The following is a 21,931-nucleotide window of genomic DNA, read 5'->3' as shown; positions in this document are numbered from 1 at the left end:
GTAGAGGTCTTGATTATGGAACAGATTGCAGATGGTGAGGATCTGCTTTACCTCCAGCACACCTGTTTCTGCCCACACACACACACACACAGAGAGAAAGAGGGAGAGAGCACTGGGGGACTGGCGGCAGGATATGGAGACACAGGATGAGCAGTACAGAGTATGGCAGGCGCAGATGTAACACCATACTAATTTAAAACTCTTGCTTAAAACAGCCAAAACTAAACACATGTTGTTTTAATGTTCTCGTAAGATTGTCTCAAATGGATTACATCTTCACTCATCTGATGGTTCTATAATCAAACAAGTCCCTGCATACAAATACCTTGGTATTTGGATTGACAATGATTTACTGTTTAAATAAACGTACAAATGAGCTTGTTAAGGAGCTAAGATTTAAAGTGGGATTTGTTTTTTTACAGAAACAGACCTCTCTAGTCAGCAGGAAGCAGACGGTGCAGTGAACCTTTCTATCCGTTTTTGATTATGGTGATACTATTTATCAAATTGCAGTTGCCACTTAAACCCCTGGATGACGTTTATCATAACGCCTTTCGTTTTATCACCGTAGACATATGTATTACTCACCACTGAATTATTTACCAAAAAAGTTGTCTGAACCTCTTTGAAGTCACGTAGATCACATCATTAAGCTCTTTTTGTTTACAGAGCCCTGCTCCACAAGCTTCCAACTTACCTAACTTCACTGTTAAGATTTTAAATGACAAGTTATCAAAACCGTTCACAGGGTTGGTTAACTCTGGAGACTCCTTTGGAATAATCTCCAAAATACGTTTCGATTGGATGCTTTGGTATCCCTAGGGCAATCAGAAGATTTTTATAATGAAGAATGTGTTTTTTTAATTTACTGGGTTTTGATTCTTAATGTGTATATTTAGGTTTATCTATACTTGCCTATTGATGTGTTCGTTTTTGTTCCGGGCTCATTTGCAAAAGTGACTTTAGTCTCATGGCTTCCCTGTTGAAATAAAGGTAAATAATTTCATTTGAGAGGTTAGAGTGGGTGAGAAGTACAGTAGATGGAAACTGTAGTGAAGGGAAGTGAACTGCCCTTATGAACGGGATTTGTCGACAATTCAGAGTGTACTAAATATTCAAGGTTATCCAGCAAACAAACATTCCCACAACTGTAGAGAACGTTCCCTTAAACCTGCACTTGCGTAACTGTGTACAGGTGTTTTTGGAGACTCTCTTAGTTCCACAACATAATTATATCACATTTGGATGCATTCTGTAAATTCATATGTTGCTTATTTTCTTATCATTACAGGAAACATTTGAAGAAAGGGGAGAGGTGCTGGAGCTGGCCGCTACCTGGAGTGATGTTTTGACATGATGGAGTACCGGAGAGCTATCCCAGGGTCTCTGGAACAACATCGCAGGTGCTCCTGCACCTTACAACACACAACTGCTGCCATTTCACCACTGTAATGGGCCATGTAATGTTTTTATTACCAAGTACAGTGTATTACCACAACAGGTTAACACTTTCCATGACTACACTGTACTTTACTCTTCATTTGGATCCCAATTAGAAAAAAAAAACCCATTTGGTGATATCTTCGTCAATCTTTTTTTGGGGGGGGCATGACATTTTCCTTGGTCTGGGTGATATCAGTTCAGTAGTTGATCAGAACATTTCCCGTACACTGTGCTTTTGTTATTTTGAGGGAGGTTACAGAGCCTACCTTGTATTCTTGTCTATTTGACCTGTCTGTGTAATCGGACAGACTTGTTTTGCAGTCTATATACACCAGGGTAGTCCATCCGTTTTTCTGGGTATCTACTATCTGCTCATTTAAAGTGTAAACCATCAACAGCATAGATATCCAGAAAAAGAGAACAGTTCTAAATCCATTCCAAAAGTACAATAATGATGACTATATGCTCAATTTTTTTTTTTTGAATGCACAATTAATGTTGCCCACACACACTTTCCCTTATTAGTATGATTTATGTGTTTGCTTTTAGGCCCACATCATTCAACAACAATTCTGAGTACTCTATAGGTTTGCAAACTTCCCAGGAACCACCAAGTCTGACATCAGGAAAGGCTCCAGTCCTTCCCAGGTGTGCTTGTTGTTTGGCGACGTCTCCTCAAAGTTGTAGCTGGTACTTCAGGTAGTCTTGGGTCATCTGATCACAGGACCATTCTCCTTGGTAGCCACAAATGAGAGCCCAGTCTTCTCAACACTGCTCTCTGAAGTTCTGGGATGTCGATGTTGTCCTTTGCAGTTTTCAAAGCGTAGAAACTTCACCTTTGAGACTTGTTATTGTAGTCTCCTTGAGATTAAATATCATATTTGGTGAGTATTTTGTCTATAGGATTAACTATCACACCAGATTATCACACCTGATTTAAACTAATTGCATACTAAACTGAATACCATGACTAGTTGATTATTGGAGTCATGTGTTAGCTGGGGCTGGGGGAAAAGTGACAGCAATCAAGCCCCCGAGGACTGGAGTTGACCATCCCTAACCTAGATCAGAGATAAAACTAGCTAGTTTTAGAATGTGTTGTACAACAGCTGACTAAAGAAGTGGCATTCGGATCAAGCACAGATGTGCAGCTGAGAACGTTTCCATGGTAACGGCGCCGCTTTACAATTCCGTGATGAAACTTTGAAACAAAGTTGCGACTTGTTGTAGCAAACGAGTGTCATGAACTACATACACCAGATTTGGACTTATCAGAAATGTCAGCAAGCCAGGCTAGCTATGTACAGCTAGCTAGATCTCTTCTTCTTCTTCTCTTCTTGGTGATGTGTATTGATAAAAAAATGTTTTCAAAATGGGTGGGGGGGACGTTTCTTTGGGACCATCCTGACGACTGATATGCAGGAATGTTCTTGCAACGGCCCATTAAACGTGTCCAGAATATTAAATGTTGTTTTTTCTGAGAACATCGTAACGACGTTCTAGATGAATTCCATTTGACATTAAGAGAATGTTCTCCTAACTTTAACACCACAAAAATGTGCTACAAAAAAGGTTCTCAAAAAGGTTTTTTGCTAACATAGATAGAATGTCCCCTAACTAAAGGAAAACTGGACACTCAAATATTAGTGCAAGATTACAGGTAGCATTCGAAAAACATCTTCTCTCCCTAGAATTGTTAGCTGGGTACATACTGTAACATGACGTGTGTTAATGACACCAAATGACCTCCAGCATGCTATGGGAACATAACCCCAAGCTAAATTACAGTAGGTAGAATACAGTAAATTATGACAAGCTGACACACTGGAATGGCAAAGTATCTTCCCACTGGGCACAGATTCAACGTATATTCCACATTGGTTCAACATAATTTCATTGAAATGACGTGGAAACAACGTTGATTCAACCAGTGTGTGCCCAGTGGGTTACTTCCTCTCTGTGTGAAGCCAGCAGTGAAGTTTGACTGGGTCAGGAGCGTGGGCCCTGAGCATGCACAGTAGGGAGGGTACTCACTGACACCAAGCCAATTAAAAGCCTGGTTAAAACCAATGATGTAAAGCATATAAACCCTGGATTGCTGATGCTATGTGTTGGCCATCGAGAGGCTTTGAAGCCACTGGTTGGCCATATTGGCACTCCCCAGTATGAGCAGTCCTCCATAGGAATGAATGGAATTCTACAGTATTTCAGGACAAAATTACATGTGTTTTAGTATTTTTGTTTTGTAGTGGGGACAGTAACATTAGTAATCTCAAAAAATGATACTTTAAAGAAAATGTTTTATATATATTTGTTCCTTTTATATTAATCTCACATAATATAACTTAAAAGTATGCATTAAGATGTCCGTAATAGAATAAGTGTAACAAAAACAAATGTATATTTATTTTTTTACAATGGTGGGGGAGTGGCTTCAACACAGCGCCCCCTATGAGTCATCTAGTGTATATAAACTCAACAAAAAAATAAACATCCCTTTTTCAGGACCCTGTCTTTCAAAGATAATTCGTAAAAATCCAAATAACTTTACAGATCTTCATTGTAAAGGGTTTAAACACTGTTTCCCATGCTTTTTCAATGACCCATAAACAATTAATGAACATGCACCTGTGGAATGGTTGTTAAGACACTAACAGCTTACAGACGGTAGGCAATTAAGCTCACAGTTACGAAAACTTAGGACACTGAAGAGGCCATTCTACTGACTCTGAAAAACACCAAAAGAAAGATACCAGGGTCCCTGCTCATCAGCGTGAACGTGCCTTAAGCATGCTGCAAGGAGGCATGAGGACTGCAGATGTGGCCAGGGAACATCACACCTGCAGGACAGGCAACAACAACTGCCTGAGTTACATCAGGAAAGTGCAATTCCTCCATCAGTGCTCAGACTGTCCGCAATAGGCTGAGAGATGCTGGACTGAGGGCTTGTAGGCCTGTTGTAACAGAACTACAAGCAACAACGACGCCGATGGGCACAAACCCACCGTCGCTGAACCAGACAGGACTGGCAAAAAGTGCTCTTCACTGATGAGTCGCGGTTTTGCCTCACCAGCGGTGATCATCGGATTCGTGTTTATCGTCAAAGGAATGAGCGTTACACCAAGGCCTGTACTCTGGAGAGGGATCGATTTGGAGGTGGAGGGTCCGTCCTGGTCTGGGGAGGTGTGTCACAGCATCATCAGACTGAGCTTGTTGTCATTGTAGGCAATCTCAACACTGTGTTACAGGGAAGACATCCTCCTCCCTCATGAGGTACCCTTCCTGCAGGCTAATCCTGACATGACCCTCCAGCATGACAATGCCACCAGCCATACTGCTCATTCTGTGCGTGATTTCCTGCAAGACAGGAATGTCAGTGTTCTGCCATGGCCAGCGAAAGAGCCCGAATCTGAAACCCGTTGAGCACGTCTGGGACCTGTTGGATCTGAGGGTGAGGGCTAGGGCCATTCCCCCCAGAAATGCCTTGCTGGAAGAGTGGGGTAGCATCTCACAGCAAGAACTGGCAAATCTGGTGCAGTCCATGAGGAGGAGCTGTACTGCAGTACTTAATGTAGCTGGTGGCCACACCAGATACTGACGGTTACTTTTGATTTTGCCCCCCCTCCCCCCCTTTGTTCAGGGACACATTATTCAATTTCTGTTAGTCCCATGTCTGTGGAACTTGTTCAGTTTGTATCAGTTGTTGAATCTTATGTTCATACAAATATTTACACATATTAAGTTTGCTGAAAATAAACGCAGTTGACAGTGAAAGGACGTTTCTTTTTTTGCCAAGTTTATAAATCTTTGGTTAAAACCGTTCAATGACCCTATCACACACACTCACAGATAGTGTGCACCAACACTCGCCTTATAACTCACTATCATGTTTCCTCCAGCCCCTGAGGTCATAAGCATGATGCCCATGCTGATTTGATTTCTCAGCCTTTCTCAGCCTTTAAACAGGGGTTGATTCAGACCTGAGACACCAAGTGAGTAGAATCTGGGCAATTGCATTGATCAAATGAATCAGTCAATCAACTACCTGGAAGAAAAGACAGCCAGCAGGCCCAATAGTTAGATTTGAGTATTCTTCCCTGCTCTATGGGATAGATAGCGAACTTCTGACATCTTTACCCCTGGACCCTGGCATGTACTGTGCACTGTGCTTACAGGCAAAACCCCATAGGGTTTTGGTCAAAAGTAGTGCATTATATAGGGAATAGGGTGCCATTTCGGACACACCCTGAGTGTGCATTTATACCCTCAGATCCAGACCCACGTACACACTACACCACAGCACTCTACGTCTTCTTCCAGACAGTCATTTCACAGAGATTGCAATCTAGCCCTGATTATCTAAGAGGAGAGTCCAAATCAATCCGTTCCACCACCGTGCCTGTTTCAGCACACACAGTGAAGCTCCATATAGTGTCGATAGATATTTTCTTCTCCTTTAAAGAGCAGATCACACAGGCTTCATAACACATAGCCGGGGCTGCCGTTCTGGTCTCCCTGCCTGCTATGCTGTTTGATTAATATGCCGCTTCATGGATAGTTCAGCCAAATGACAAAATGACATATTGGTTTCCTTACCCTGTAAGTGGTCTATGGAGAAGGTATGACAGCAGTCCATGCATTGGTTTTGTTTACCTGGCCACTGTTCAAAATACTTTTTAGCATTTGTGTCAATGGTACCTATATTAGAATTGTATGATCATGTCCAAAGCATCCTAAAGTATAAAAAAAAGTATAATGCAACTCAATTAAGTTAATTAAGTTGATTTGGACGTGAAAATGCTCATATACCATTGACTTTGAGTGAAGTATGCCTTTAATTCTACAGAGGGACTCCTATTAATATGTCGTCTGCCAAGGTGCAGTGTGCATTTCCTTTATCAGGGGTACGTTTCATAAATTCCGAACTGATTGAACGAAATCATTCAAAAGCACTATCCTACACAGAAATACACAAATCTCACACACCAAAATACACAAACCCCCAGAATGCTCCAGATCGAACCTCAGATATACGGAACAGCCCCGGGACACTTCGGATGGCTCCTCCATTGAACCCACTCTAAATGAAGTGGATTTTGTTATACTATAGGTGGCCTGTGGCCAAAGAAAACAAACTAATCTCCTGCCCCATCCAGTCTCTCTGTTGTTCTGTCGTTCTCCCCCCTCCCCTCCCTCCCTCTCTCTGTAACCCAGGACTCCAAAGTAACACAATTACTGCCAGTCAATGACTTACAGCTGCACAGCCAGCAGGTAGCTGTCCACACACACCCGCGCTCTTGGAAGGTTAGGTGTGTGGGCGCGTACACAACACCAGGGAGGCGTGGAGCTCATCTTCACTCTCCATCCAAAACACATCCATACACAACACCACGCATGATGTTTACCTCTTAGAAGACAGCAGTTGACTTTGCACGAGACAGTGAGGCTCGAATGTGTTTTATACACATTTCTGTCACTTCTTCGCTAACACTATGGTCACCTACTTACTGTGGTCACCAATGACATTCACCCTGAATTCTGGTCACCACATTGGAGCACCTGTCCTAGTGTTCCTCCAACCCACCACCTTCTGTTTCTCTCCTCCAGTCTTCCCTTCCCTAGCCCCCGTCCTCTCCAGCTATCCGTCTGATATGTGACACTCTTGTTTGAATGACACTACAAAGACAAGGTTGGGGTATTAGGTGGGGGGGAGGGGGTGTGGGGGTGTTTTTGATAAGTGCAGCACACCTGAATGGGTGGCTACTTAAGGCTCCAGGAGAGAGCGAAAGTTGGTGAGTGAGTGAGTGAGTGAGTGAGTGAGTGAGTGAGTGAGTGAGTGAGTGAGTGAGCGAGTGAGCGTGTGGAGGTCATTGTAGAAAGAGAGGAGAGTGTGTGTTGGGGGGAGAGAAAATAAGGAGCATAGGAGGCTGTGTGTTTGAACAAGGCCAGACAGGGTAGATAAGGGTAGTGAGAGGGGCAGGGTGGTGCAGTCACCTATTGTTTGGATCTCAGGCAGGGTCCCGACAAAGAGCGGGAGGAGAGGTTTAGGGACCTGATTGGCTAAAGCCTGCTGCTATGTACCACAGTGAAAATTAAACAATGACGTAGCCAAAGAATTACATAGAACAAACATACAGTATGTATCTTTGTGGATGTAACCATGCACCCATTATTTGAGAGGGGGCACAAAGTATTCCCCCCCACGAAGCTGGAGAATTTTGCAGCTTTCTCCTGCTTTCTAGAGTCAAATGTTCTGCCTAGGTTATCTAAACATACGTCTTTACCTGTTCAATTGTCATTTTAATGAGTGAATGCACATTGATTCCTTAAGAACATTTACGCCTTAGGAGTTTAGTACAACTGTCACACTGGTATGTCACACATCTAAATGTCTGTCAATCTTTACATGCATAGCTCTCGCTATATTATTTCACAGTGGAAATTATTAATTAATTCCGACTTAAAATTGCTAGTTTTTATTTTATTTTTTTTTATTTTTTTTTTTATTCATCAAAAATTAATCAATAGGCTATTGATCAAATTAATTTACAAACATACCTCCTGCCCAACCGTGGCAGCTAAAATCAAATCAAACGGCTGTGTGTGTTACGCTACACTCGCTCTGCTCCTCCACTGACGATACTGCACGTGATAGCGCAAGGATCATCAACTAGATTCAGCTGTGGGCTGTTTTTTTCCTGAGCGGATGGTCCGGGGGCCAGGAACGGAATTACAAATATTTTTTAGACTGCAAATTGACCGCAAGAAGCCCAAGCAGATATAATGTTTGACTAAAACATAATCATTTCAAACCTTGCATACATTTGAATGCGATCACGTGTCTCCCTATTATGTGTGGGAATATCTATCTCTTTGCTCCGTGCACCTTGGAAAGAGGCAAATGGATGACAGATCTTTTTTTATAAATAATTCATATTATGAAACATGGGCTTAAAAAAATGAAGTTTAGTCATTCATTTAACCTCTGAAATTAGGACAAATCTGAGGGGGCACGTGCCTTAGGGAATCTTTTATTTCACCTCAACTGCCCCAGCTCCACAACCTGGCCATAACCATACCCCGCCCTGCTCTGCCTCGCTGCAGAGTGACATTCACTGGGTGACCAATGTGACTTTAGCCCCTCGGTTCAGAGAGGGGAGCATGCCCTCTGCTTCACCCCGGCCATTCCCTCATCGCCCTCCTACCACCCCTCAACAGAGGAACAGACGCACCGGGCCTCAGAGAGCAGGGGCAGGCATGGAGGGGGGGGTCACACAACCAGAGGCCTACCCATTCACATCAATTTAGTTGTATTTATTTCTGCAGGATAAGGGCCCCTTTGAGATTAGAGAGATCCCAGGTCTGATATGGGGGCCGTCCCAATTAAGTTACCCCCGCGGGCCACCATTAAACCCTAGGCCATCGACACGTCACCGCCACGGGGAGCAGCGGGAGAAGGAGGACCAAGGAGGGGGGGGGGTTGGAAAATAGACACACACATAAAAACATACAGTGCATCCTCCCATCATACACCCCCAACATGAGCATGCGTCATGCATGAACACACAAAATGCTCCTCAAACACATGCAAAACAGGCAGACAGTTTGTGTGTCCTGTCTGTGTAAAACTAACTCTAAACAATTGATAAGAGCCATCTCAGTTTCCTGTGCTGTACACTATATTTATATTATCCTGTTTCCCCCCCTCAGCACATGAGAGTAGAGGATGGGTTGTGACTGAGCCCTGGGTCATGCTCATTAGGGCACCCAACAGAAAATGTTTCTTATTAGACCAGTCCAGTTCCAGTCCTCTTTCAGTTTCAGTTTGTTTTATTACGTTTGGTGACTAATGAACATGGCCCTGTAGTGTGGGGCTGTTGCCGTACACAGCCCCGACCTGGACAGACGCTCATGTGACCCTATGTGGAATGATTTGCTGTATTACTGGTAATTTTGTGCCACACACAAAAACCTCAGATGCCCATCTGTCTCCTGTTTCCACTGACGGACGACATCTCGTTCAACCGTTTTCGATAACCTTCTGACTGACTCCTACTGCAGAAATCCTCACTTCCTACTCTTACTATCTGATCGGAGAAACTGGAGCCGTATCAAGCGTCTCAGAGTAAGGGTGCCGATTTAGATCACAACGAATACAATTACATGTACACTAGGGACCTTATCCTAGATTAGCACTCTGAGACGCTTGATACACGGACATTAAGAAAAGCTCATTGACGGCCTAATGTAACTCAAGTCTGTGTATACACAGAACACACACACGCTTCTCTTCCCTCTTTCTCTCTATCCTCTCGTCCCTCTCTGGTTGTGGTTAAAGAAGGCAGCTGACAGACAGCGGCCTGAGAAGAGCATGGGCACAGAGCAGCAACAGTTGATCAAACTGCAGTTAACTAAGTCAGCCCCCTCTAAGAGCAGGTGCAGCAGGTGGTAGAGAGAGAGAGAAAGAGAAAGGGAGACAGGGATAGAGAGAGAGAAGACAGAGACAGCAAAACGAAGGAAGGAGAAAAACGTTAAGACCTATTAATAGGAGCCGCTGGTGTCAACTGCATGTGATGGCTAAGCTGTGGGGCTGCTTCCTCTAAGCCACACACACACACACACACACACACACACACACACACACACACACACACACACACACACACACACACACACACACACACACACTTCTCTTCCTCTCTCTCTCTGTCCCTCTCGCTCTCTCTCTTTGTCCCCTGTTTTGTTTTTCTCGCTATTCTTAATGCTGTGCCTACCTCACTTTTCTCTCTGTTCGTCTGTCTGTCCGTCTGTTTTTCGGTGTGCTACTACTGTGCTACAACTGTGTCCTGCGGTCTCCATCCACTCTCTCTTATAATAAGATCACAACATTACCCTTTTCACACTATTGTATCGACCTAAACCCTAATGTGCTGGTTCTGATATTTTTTCCAGTAATAGGATGGTTCCAGCAACGATGGTAGATGCGGAACCAGGCCAGCACAGTTCGGATCGGTTCGGGTCAGTAGTGTTAAAAGGCCACCTGTGCCTAGAGCTGTTATTGTGACCGTATTACGGCTACACCGGCCGTCACGAGTCATGACCGCAGTCAAATTCTACATGACCGTTTAGTCATGGTAACTAGGCATCTCCTAGCTCTGATGGTCATTAGTAGCCTACCCAGCACCGGGTAGAATTTGGGTAGTAGCCTACCCGGTACTCAGCACTCTATTGTCCCTCTAATCACTCTGACATCAATGTAAATATAATCCAAACATCAAATCAAACACTTCATGAGAGCCCATGAGATCATGTTGCGCAACATTTCTATAGGCTATGCAATTACGTAAGAAAACAGAGTTTTGATGGCTTCTATTAAAAATAGGAGGACACCATCATCTTTCTGGTGCATTTGCTGTTTGTTAGGTCTACTCCTCTTCAAATCAAATTGTATTAGTCACATCTGCCAAATACAACAGGTATCTTACAGTGAAATGCTTACTTACAGGCACCTAACCAACAATGCAGTTTAAAGAAATACGTTTAAGAATAAAAAAATAAAAGTAACAAGTAAATAAAGAGCAGCTGTAAAATAACAATAGCGAGACTATATACAGGGGGGGTACCGGTAGAGAGTCAATATGCGGGGGCACCGGTTAGTTGAAGTAATATGTACATGAAGGTAGAGTTATTGAAGTGACTTTGCGTAGATGATAACAACAGAGAGTAGCAGCGGTGTAAAAGAGGGGGAGTGGTGGGCAATGTAAATAGTCTGGGTAGCCATTTGATTAGGTGTTCAGGAGTCTTATGGTTTGGGGGTAGAAGCTGTTTATAAGCCTCTTGGACTTAGACTTGGTGCTCCAGTACCGCTTACCGTGCGGTAGCAGAGAGAACAGTCTATGACTAGGGTGGCTGGAGTCTTTGACAATTTTTAGGGCCTTCCTCTGACACTGCCTGGTATATAGGTCCTGGATGCAGGAAGCTTGGCCCCAATGATGTACTGGGCCGTTCGCACTACCTTCTGTAGTGCTTTGCGGTCGGAGGCCGAACAGTTGCCATACCAGGCAGTGATGCAACCAGATGCTCTCGAGGGTGCAGCTGTAGAACCTTTTGAGGATCTGAGGACCCATGACAAATCTTTTCAGTCTCCCGAGGGGGAATAAGTTTTGTCGTGCCCTCTTCACGACTGTCTTGGTGTGCTTGGACCATGTTAATTTGTTGGTGATGTGGACACCAAGGAACTTGAAGCTCTCAACCTGCTCCACTGCAGCCCCGTCGATGAGAATGTGGGCGTGCTCGGTCCTCTTTTTCCTGTAGTCCACAATCATCTCCTTTGTCTTGATCACGTTGAGGGAGAAGTTGTTAACCTGGCACCACACGGCCAGATCTCTGACCTCCTCCCTATAGGCTGTCTCGTTGTTGTCAGTGATCAGGCCTACCACTGTTGTGTCATCAGTAAACTTAATGATGGTGTGTGAGTCGTGCCTGGCAGTGCAGTCATGAGTGAACAGGGAGTACAGGAGGGGACTGAGCACGCACCCTGTTGTAACCCTGTGTTGAGGATCAGCGTGGTGGATGTGTTGGTACCTACCCTTACCACCTGGGGGCGGCCCATCAGGAAGTCCAGGATTCAGTTGCAGAGGGAGGTGTTTAGGTCCAGGGTCCTTAGCTTATTGATGAGCTTTGAGGGCCCTATGGTGTTGAATGCTGAGCTATAGTCAATGAATAGCATTCTCAGATAGGTGTTCCTTTTGTCCAGGTGGGAAAGGGCAATGTGGAGTGCAATAGAGATTGCATCATCTGTGGATCTGTTGGTGCAGTATGCAAATTGGAGTGGGTCTAGGGTTTCTGGGATAATGGTGTTGATGTGAGCCTTTCAAACCACTTCATGGCTACAGGTAGTTGTTTAGGCAGGTTACCTTAGTGTTCTTGGGCACAAGCACTATGGTGGTCTGCTTAAAACATGTTGGTATTACAGACTCGGACAGGGAGAGGTTGAAAATGTCACTGAAGACACTTGCCAGTTGGTCAGCGCATACTTGCAGTACACGTCCTGGTAATCTGTCTGGCCCTGAGGCCTTATGAATGTTGATATGTTTAAATGTCTTACTCACATCGGCTGTGAAGAGCGTGATCACAGTCTTCCAGAACAGCTTGTGCTCTCATGCATGTTTCAATGTTATTTGCCTCGAAGCGAGCATAGAAGTAGTTTAGCTCGTCTGGTAGGCTTGTGTCACTGTAATGGTTTGCAAGGCCTGCCACATCCGACGAGCGTTAGAGCCAGTGTAGTACGATTCGATCTTAGTACAGTATTGATGCTTTGCCTGTTTGATGGTTCATCAGAGGGCATAGTGGGATTTCTTATAAGCTTCCGGGTTAGAGTCCCGCTCCTTGAAAACGGCAGCTCTACCATTTAGCTCAGTGCGGATGTTGCCTGTAATTTCTGGTTGGAGTACGTACGTACGGTCACTGTGGGGACGACGTCTTCGATGCACTTATTGATGAAGCCAATGACTTATGTGGTGTACTCCTCAATGCCATCAGAGGAATCCCGGAACATGTTCCAGTCTGCTAGCAAAACAGTCCTGTAGCTTAACATCTGCTTCATCTGACCACTTTTTAATTTTTCTAGTCACTTGTGCGTCCTGCTTTAATTTTTGCTTGTAAGCAGGAATCAGAAGGACAGAATTATGGTCAGATTTGCCAAATGGAAGGCGAGGGAGAACTTTGTATGCGTCTCTGTGTGTGGAGTAAAGGTGGTCCAGAGTTTTTTTTCCCTCTGGTTGCACATTTAACATGCTGATAGAAATTTGGTCAAACGGATTTAAGTTTCTCTGCAATAAAGTCCCCCGGCTACTAGGAGTGCCGCCTCTGGGTGAGCGTTTTCCTGTTTGCATATGTCAGAATACAGCTCATTCGGGCCTCCCGGGTGGCGCAATGGTTAAGGGCGCTGTACTGCAGCGCCAGCTGTGCCATTAGAGACTCTGGGTTCGCGCCCAATTGGCCTAGCGTCGCCCGGGTTAGGGAGGGGTTGGCCGGTAGGGATATCCTTGTCTCATCGCGCACCAGCGACTTCTGTGGCGAGCCGGGCACAGTGCGCTCTAACCGAGGTTGCCAGGTGCACGGTGTTTCCTCCGACACATTGGAGCGGCTGGCTCCCGGGTTGGATGCACGCTGTGTTAAGAAGCAGTGCGGCTTGGTTGGGTTGTGTATCGGAGGACGCATGACTTTCAACCTTCGTCTCTCCCGAGCTCGTACGGGAGTTGTAGCGATGAGACAAGATATTAGCTACTAAAACAATTGGATACCACGAAATTGGGGAGAAAACGGGGTAAAACATTTTTTTTTTAAGAATACAGCTCATTCAATGCTGTCTTAGTGCCAGCCTCTGACTGTGGTGGTATGTAAACAGCAATGAAAAACATAAAAGAAAACTCTAGGTAGATAGTGTGGTCTACAGTTTATCATGAGATACTCTACCTCAGGTGAGCAATAGCGCGAGACTCCCTTAGATATCATGCATCTGCTGTTATTTACAAAAATACATAGTTCGGGATAGAAAAGTTAGGATAGAACAGACGATGCTGTTCTATCCTTCCGATGCAGCGTATAACCAGCCAGCTGTATGTTGATAGTGTTGTCGCTCATTTATGACTCCGTGAGGCATAAGATATTACAGTTTTGAATGTCCCGTTGGTAGTTTAATCTTCTGCGTAGGTCATCTATTTTATTGTCCAAAGATTGCAGGTTTGCAAGCAGAATGGAAGGAAGTGGGGGTTTATTCAATCGCCTTGGAATTCTCAGAAGGCAGCCCGCCCTCCGGAACCTCTTCGCACAAATCATGGGGATCTGGGCCTGTTCCTGAGAAAGCAGTATATCGTTCGAGTCGGCTCATCAGACCCATTAAAGGGGAAAAAAGGATTCTGCCAGTCCGTGGTGAGTAATCGCAGTCCTGATGTCCAGAAGTTATTTTCGGTCATAAGAGACGGTAGCGGCAACAATATGTACAAAATAAGTTCAAAAGTAAGTTACAAACAACGTAAATAAACAAACAAAAAAACAATCGGTTGGGGGAATGTAAAACGTCTGCCTTCTTCTCCTGCAGCATTTTATCATCTTGTTGGCTGACGAAAAACAAATGTGGATATATGCGCCTCGGAATTCGACAAGAAGGACGTGTGCAGTTGCGTTCCCGATGTGTCTGTGTTCACTGTTGGCCTACTTCGGACCGGAGATAGATGCCTGTGAGAAGTACCCAATAACATGGGCATTGGCTCATAAGAATTTAGATGTCTGAGAGAGCCATGTGAGTGAGAGGTGCTTCGGAAACACGCAGCCAAGAGAAGGAAATTATAATTATTATATTCAGCCCAAGGGCACAATGGCCACTGGCCGCAAAAGGCATGGATTTTTTTAGAAGGCATTACAGACACACTAGGGGGATGCCACCGATAAATTTGACGCATTATCAAGTGCTTGTCAAATTGTGAATGAGAGACTGACGAAGTGTGTGCAGCCTGCGCAAGAAACAAAGCAGAGTTCATGCCTTTCATTCAACTTTTTTCAAATCAACATTAGAGTCACATCATGAAGCCTTAGATCGTATTAAAATTCAAAACATATTGCCCAAGGTTTGTATCACAACTAAAGTTACATTAATAACTCTAAATTAAGTATATGGAGGACCTTGTTTTTTTGTTATAAGCACAACAGAACAGCCACATGTGCACACACTCTCAGAAATCATTTGGAGAAAAAATCCTTTCTATTTTATTCAGCTATGTTCAATTGTATTCTTCATTCTATAAAATAATATAAAATATTGCCACAGAATTCTAAGAAAATGTTGTCTGCTAAATGAACTAGTGTAGCCCACAGCTATATGGCATGGCCAGATCAGGGCCTAACATAAGGACAACTCAGAAGAGTATGCTATTCTGTTCTTCTGAAATAGACTACATTTTCTTCATATCATGTTTCTTTAGACCTGTCTAAAATAAATAAGGGATTTATTGTATTGGTGTTGATTTATTAGACTTTTTTTAATGTAGATGTTCCAAAGGTCTGCATCGGTGGCCTGCAGGCTCTACATGGAAGCCAGGAGATGCTAAATGTATTCACGTTAATTAACGGTCAATTACCGTGAGACCGGCGGAAACATCATTCTTTGAGGATGCTTTTCTGCAAAGGGGACAGGACGACTGCACCATATTGAGGGGAGGAGGATGGATGGGGCCATGTATCGCGAGATCTTGGCCAACAACCTCCTTCCCTCAGTAAGTGCATTGAAGATGGGTCGTGGCTGGGTCTTCCAGCATGACAACGACCCGAAACACACAGCCAGGGCAACTAAGGAGTGGCTCCGTAAGAAGCATCTCAAGGTCCTGGAGTGGCCTAGACAATCTCCAGACCTGAACCCAATAGAACATCTTTGGAGGGAGGTGAAAGTCCGTATTGCCCAGCGACAGCCCCGAAACCTGAAGGATCTGGAGAAGGTCTGTATGGAGGAGTGGGCCAAAATCCCTGCTGCAGTGTGTGCAAACCTGGTCAAGAACTACAGGAAACATATGATCTCTGTAATATCTGTACCAAATATTAAGTTCTGCTTTAATGATATATCAAATACTTATGTCATGCAATAAAATGCTAATTAATTACTTAAAAATCATATAATGTGATTTTCTGGATTTTTGTTTTAGATTCCGTCTCTCACAGTTGAAGTGTACCTATGATAAAAATTACAGAACTCTACATGATTTGTAAGTAGGAAAACCTGCAGAATCGGTAGTGTATCAAATACTTGTTCTCACCACTGTAGTTAATCAGCACATTTTAGAGGAATGATTCCATAAATTGTTTTAATTACCGGCCAATATGCCAACATTCCATTTAAAAAAATGTGGTCCTCACGAGAGCAAGTTTCATCATTGCTCTTGAAGAAACTTTCAAAGTTCTTGACATTTTCCGTATTGACTGACCTTCATGTCTTGAAGTAATGATGGGCTGTTATTTCTCGTTGCTTCTTTGAGCTGTTCATGACATAATATGGACATGGTCTTTTACCAAATAGGGCTGTCTTCTGTATACCACCCCTACCTTGTCACAACACAACTGATAGGCGCAAACGCATTAAGAAGGTAAGAAATTCCACAAATTAACTTTTAACAAGGCACACCTGTTGGTGTTAGGGGGCAGTATTTTCATTTTTGGAAAAAAAACGTTCCCGTTTTATAAATGGGATATTTTGTCAGGAAAATATGCTAGAATATGCATATAATTGACAGCTTTGGATAGAAAACACTTTAACGTTTCCAAAACTGTAAAGATATTGTCTGTGAGTATAACAGAACTGATGTTGCAGGCGAAAGCCTGAAAAATCCAATCTGGAAGTGCCCCAGGTTTTGAAAGCGCTGCGTTCCAATGACTCCCTATTCAGCTGTGAATGTACCATCAACGAGCTTACGCTTTCTACGTATTCCCCAATGTGTCTACAGCATTGTGACGTAGTTTTACGCATTTCTGTTGAAGAATAGCCATAGGCGGCCACATTGCGTAAGTGGTCACATGGTGGCTCCGAGAGAGATTCTCGCGTAAAATACAGAAGTAGCCATTATTCCAATCGGTCCTAGTGAAAAACGAATTGTCCCGACGGATATATTATTGAATAGATATTAGAAAAGCACCTTGAGGATGGATTCTAAACAACGTTTGCCATGTTTCTGTTGATATTATGGAGCTAATTTGGAATATTTGTTGTGGTGACCGCAATTTCCGGGCGATTTTTCAGCCAAACGTGAAGAACAAACGGAGCTATTTCGCCTACAAAAATAATATTTTGGGAAAAAATGAACTTTGGCTGTCTACCTGGGAGTCTCGTGAGTGAAAACATCCAAGTTCATCAAAAGTAAACAATTTAATTTGATTGCTTTTCTGATTTCCGTGACAAGGTTGCCTGCTGCTAGCAAGGCATAATGCTATGCTAGGCTATGATAAACTTACACAAATGCTTGTCTAGCGTTGGCTGTAAAGCATATTTTGAAAATCTGAGATGACAGGGTGATTAACAAAAGGCTAAGCTGTGTTACAATATATTTCACTTGTGATTTTTATGAATAGGAAGATTTTCTAGGAAGATTTATGTCCGTTGCGTTATGCTAATTAGTGTCAGATGATGACAACGGTCCCGTTCACGGGATGGGGTGTCACTACAGGTTAATTGAAATGCATTCCAGGTGACTACCTCATGAAGCTGGTTGAGATCATTTTTATTTTACCTTTATTTAACTAGGCAAGTCAGTTAAGAACAAATTCTTATTTTCAATGACAGCCTAAGAACAGTGGGGCAGAACAGCAGATTTTTACCTTGTCAGCTCTGGGATTTGGTTACAAGTCCAATGCTCTAACCACTAGGCTACCTGCCACCCCAAGAATGCCAAGCATGTGCAAAGCGGTCGTCAAGACAAAGGGTGGCTACTTTGAAGAATCTAGAATATATTTTGATTGGTTTAACACTTTTTTGGTTACTACATGATTCCATATGTGTTATTTAATAGTTTTGATGTCTTCGCTGTTATTCTACAATGTAGAAAATAAAGAAAAACTCTTGAATTAGTAGGTGAGAGGGAGCAGGCCTACATAGCTGCCTGTTGCACAAACGGGTATGTGCAGGAATTACACACTTTTGCTCCATTAACACACACTTTCTTGTATTACACACGTGTGAACACACACACGCTGGGAGTGGGACCAGTGTGTATGGCATTTCCTTCCAGGTTTCTCCAAGCCTCAGGCAGCTTTCCAGAGCTCTGGCCTCATTCATCCACACACTACCTATCAGGCCACAGCTCTCTACTGGCAATTAGAACACATTTACAACCTGCTCACTCAGGAATCTCAGGCACACACACACAACAAATGTATACATACTGTCGAATTTAGAACAATTTACCCAGCTAAAACACACATCCATCCATCCCTTCCGCACACACACACACACACCCATCCATCCCTTCCACACACACACACACACACACACACACAGACACACACACAGACAGACAGACAGACAGACAGACAGACAGACAGACAGACAGACAGACAGACAGACACACAGACACACAGACACACAGACACACAGACACACACACACACACACACACACACACAGACACACAGACACACAGACACACACACACACACACACACACACACACACGTCCAATTTACAAGTGGACAAAACCTCAAATACAAAACAAGCAGTGAGGGTTCAAGCTCATGCATCCCAACAGAACCCTGAAGGTGAGCAAGACTGTCTCCATCACCATTTTTCAAGAAATAAACAGTACATACAAGCAGCACACAGGGGGAGCAACATCACAAAAAAAAGAAAACAAATAATAAATCATGAATAAAGAAAAGAAGAAGGAAATACAAAAAGTGTACATATGTACACATGCATATACACATACACACCAAACATACAGTTTAGCCTATATTAGCAGCCAAATATCCTAAAGTGAAATATCCTAGATCAGATTCTGGGTGGAGCCTACATGATAGCCTTGGACCAATTGGTTAGTGTCTCAACACTTAATTAATTAACATTGGCAGTTGATTTCTTCTAATATAAAAATGTCATTGAACATTAATAACCAAACAATACAATATTTGGTTTAAACTTACTTTTGAGTTTTTTTTAATGTGGCTTTTTTTACAGCTGTTGAAGATGCTAAGATTATTTGTTTTTCCCATCATCACTGTTGATCTATCGCTCAGCATCGCTCTACTGCACGCTCTGCTTGGCACGGTCCACTATAGTAGAATAGCAATGGAATAGCAGCAGGACTGGGTGAGAGCAGGCTGTGTCTCACAGTCAATCAGTCATAATATGACCCTGCTTGCTGCCTTCAGACAGAAAGCAGACTTACAGCTACTGCCTTAGCTTCTGCCAAAACGCTGTTATGAGTGGTGTTGTCTCTGTGTTTAGCTGACAGCAGATTAACAGCTCCTCCAAAAATGTCCTGTAGCCGGCCAGCTCAAATTAGCCTACTGTCAGAGTTGAGCAAGTCAACAAGTCATGTGACTGTCTTGGGGGTGCTTCCCAAGCTGCACCATATTCCCTACTCCTGGTGCACTATTTTTGGACCAAAGCCCAATGTTCCCGGGTCAAAAGTATTGGTCCCTGGTCAACAGTAGTGCACTATATAGGGAAGAAGGTGCCATTTGAGATGCCTTTTTTATGATTGCAAAGTATTTTAGAGGTGTTTATTGTATACCATTGTCCGTTTACAAATGGTTCGAATGCAATCAGAGAGAACCTGTGTGGGACAGAAGTAACAGACTCTAGTCCAGAAGCCTGTCCCCATGCCTAAATAGACTCTCTATTCAATCTTTTAAGACAACCTCAATGAAATCAGTACAATGGGGGAGAGAGAGAGAGATTCAGAATAGCCTCTTCAAATCTAGGACAGACACATTATCAAGTGTGGAGAAGACAGGAGCTCAAACTTTTCATGTGACTTCGATGCAAAGGCAAGGAACAGCAGCAAACGGCTGCATCACAAGCTCAGCAGGTGACTGTGTGGCTTTGAAATGTGTAACCTATTCATCTTTGTAACAAATCCTCTAAATGAATGGTCTGTGGTTGTCCCCCTGTCTGAACCTGGACCGCTACAAACTAGAATTTAGTTTCCATTGTCATTTACAGTCACAGATGTCTATCTTTTCAACTCCCCCCCCCCCCCCCCCCCCCCCCCCCCCCCCCTTTAACGTTCAATACCAAAAGCCACTAGAATAACATTTAAAGAACAGGCTACACAATTGCACTGATACAATTTTAGAATGAGTTTCTAGCACTCTGCACACAGGGGTGAAATTCAATGATTTTTTTCAGCTGCATCCATGTCGTCAATGCATCACATATGTCCATGTTCATCATTGATGAGCTTTAGGAAATTGCGCATGAACAGAATTTAATTGATTTGAGACTAAATAAATAACACTATGTAAATAGTGGGAACTGACAAAACGACTATTCTCGGCATGAAATATCTCCGATTTAAAAAAAACAACAATATAGCTTGGAAGCTTGCCCTCGTGTGTGTAAACGCGCGCACACGCACAGTGGACTATCATGCCATCCGGGTATACTTGTCTCATTTTTCTTTGGAGCCAAAATCATTGTCTAGGCGATGCTATTTGCGCGAAAAGGGTCGTAATAAGAGCGCTGCGCGCATGGCACCATGGCACTGCCCGACCCATGACAGTGAGAAAGGACTGGATCAAAGGGCCAGGGAAAGTTGTCGTAGAGCAGTAGCAGGACTCCATACACATATTTACATAGGAAAATATGGGCATCATCATAGTGCGCACACACATTTGCGCGCACAGTAGGAAAGAGGAACATTTACTAACCGTCGCCTTGATAGGGACATACAGGACAGGTCTGTCGGCGGCTCCATTCTTGTTCAGGTCCCCTTGAATTGTCCCAACAAGGAACCCTTTGGACTTCACCCAGAATTTGAATTTGGCGTTGATGTGGTTGCTCTCGATGTAGACAGGGTCCGACTCATCGGTGTGTGAAAGGGTCTGGAGAATCTTATTGTATTTTCGCCGGGTGACTGTCTTTGTTTTACCCGAGTCCCCGTAAGTACGGAGACACCAGTCCTGAAATTCACCGAACATCTCTCCTTCTAACGCCACCGGGCTTCTGCTCCTTTTGGGTAAATCCACGCTGGGTTTTTTCGTTGACATGATTTCTCTCTGATGTCCCGTGTCCCTTTAGATTGGAGGACGGGGTCTCAAAAATAACTCCAAACACTAATAATGCCCTATTTTATTCGATTTATCGATTTATTTCAATTAACTGTTAAATGTCCCTCTCCTGGTTAGAAAGGGAGCCATATACGAGTTAGATTGATATTTCTGCGAACAATGAGGAAGGATTCCGTTTCAGGCAATGAACGATTGGTGTACTCTCACACCTGTTAGCGGAAACCGTTCGTCTCCTGTCCCAAAGGGTAATAACAAATGTCAGTAGCTCATATCCTGCGCCGAGGAACTGAAAGAGGTGCCGTCCTATTAAACGGGTATCTCCCACCTGTGTGTTAAAGGTCTCCAATCTATAAAGATTCGCCGTTTGAATATCAGATACAACAAAACGTGGTAGCCTATTTGACGTTAAGTAGGGCTAGAATAAGGAGTGCATATTTTAGCACGGGTCCACAACTAATTAGAAGGAATGGCTATAGCAGCCCGGTCTGTCGTGATACCCTCCTCCTCCCAACTCCACCTGATTCGTGTTCCACCTGTTTGAATCGGACCAGAACGCCGCTGTCCCGAACCGTCTTACGTAGACGGAAATCAAAGCGCATCGATGTCTCTCCTGTTTCTCTACTGGATAAAGCGTTACATTGATCTAGCCTAAGATAAGCCTTAATATGAGCAAATGGTATATATTATGGACAGGCTCTTGTTCTTCCCCACACGAACT

General features: G+C 43.6%; 1 protein-coding gene across 1 annotated transcript in view; it reads right to left on the bottom strand.

Moving 5' to 3' along the window:
- LOC139416366 (nucleolar protein 4-like) overlaps positions 1–21,430 on the bottom strand; it is a 122,690-nt gene extending 101,260 nt beyond the window's left edge. Inside the window, exon 1 of the mRNA XM_071164903.1 lies at positions 20,854–21,430. Coding sequence (XP_071021004.1) covers positions 20,854–21,192 — 339 coding nt within the window. The 5' untranslated portion in view covers positions 21,193–21,430. The remainder of the gene's footprint in view (positions 1–20,853) is intronic.
- Between the last annotated feature and the right edge of the window lie 501 nt (positions 21,431–21,931).

Source organism: Oncorhynchus clarkii, chromosome 9 (genome assembly GCF_045791955.1).
Source record: "Oncorhynchus clarkii lewisi isolate Uvic-CL-2024 chromosome 9, UVic_Ocla_1.0, whole genome shotgun sequence".
Taxonomy (NCBI): domain Eukaryota; kingdom Metazoa; phylum Chordata; class Actinopteri; order Salmoniformes; family Salmonidae; genus Oncorhynchus; species Oncorhynchus clarkii.
Note: the sequence above shows the minus strand (reverse complement) of the source record. Positions and strands in the feature narration are given on the sequence as shown.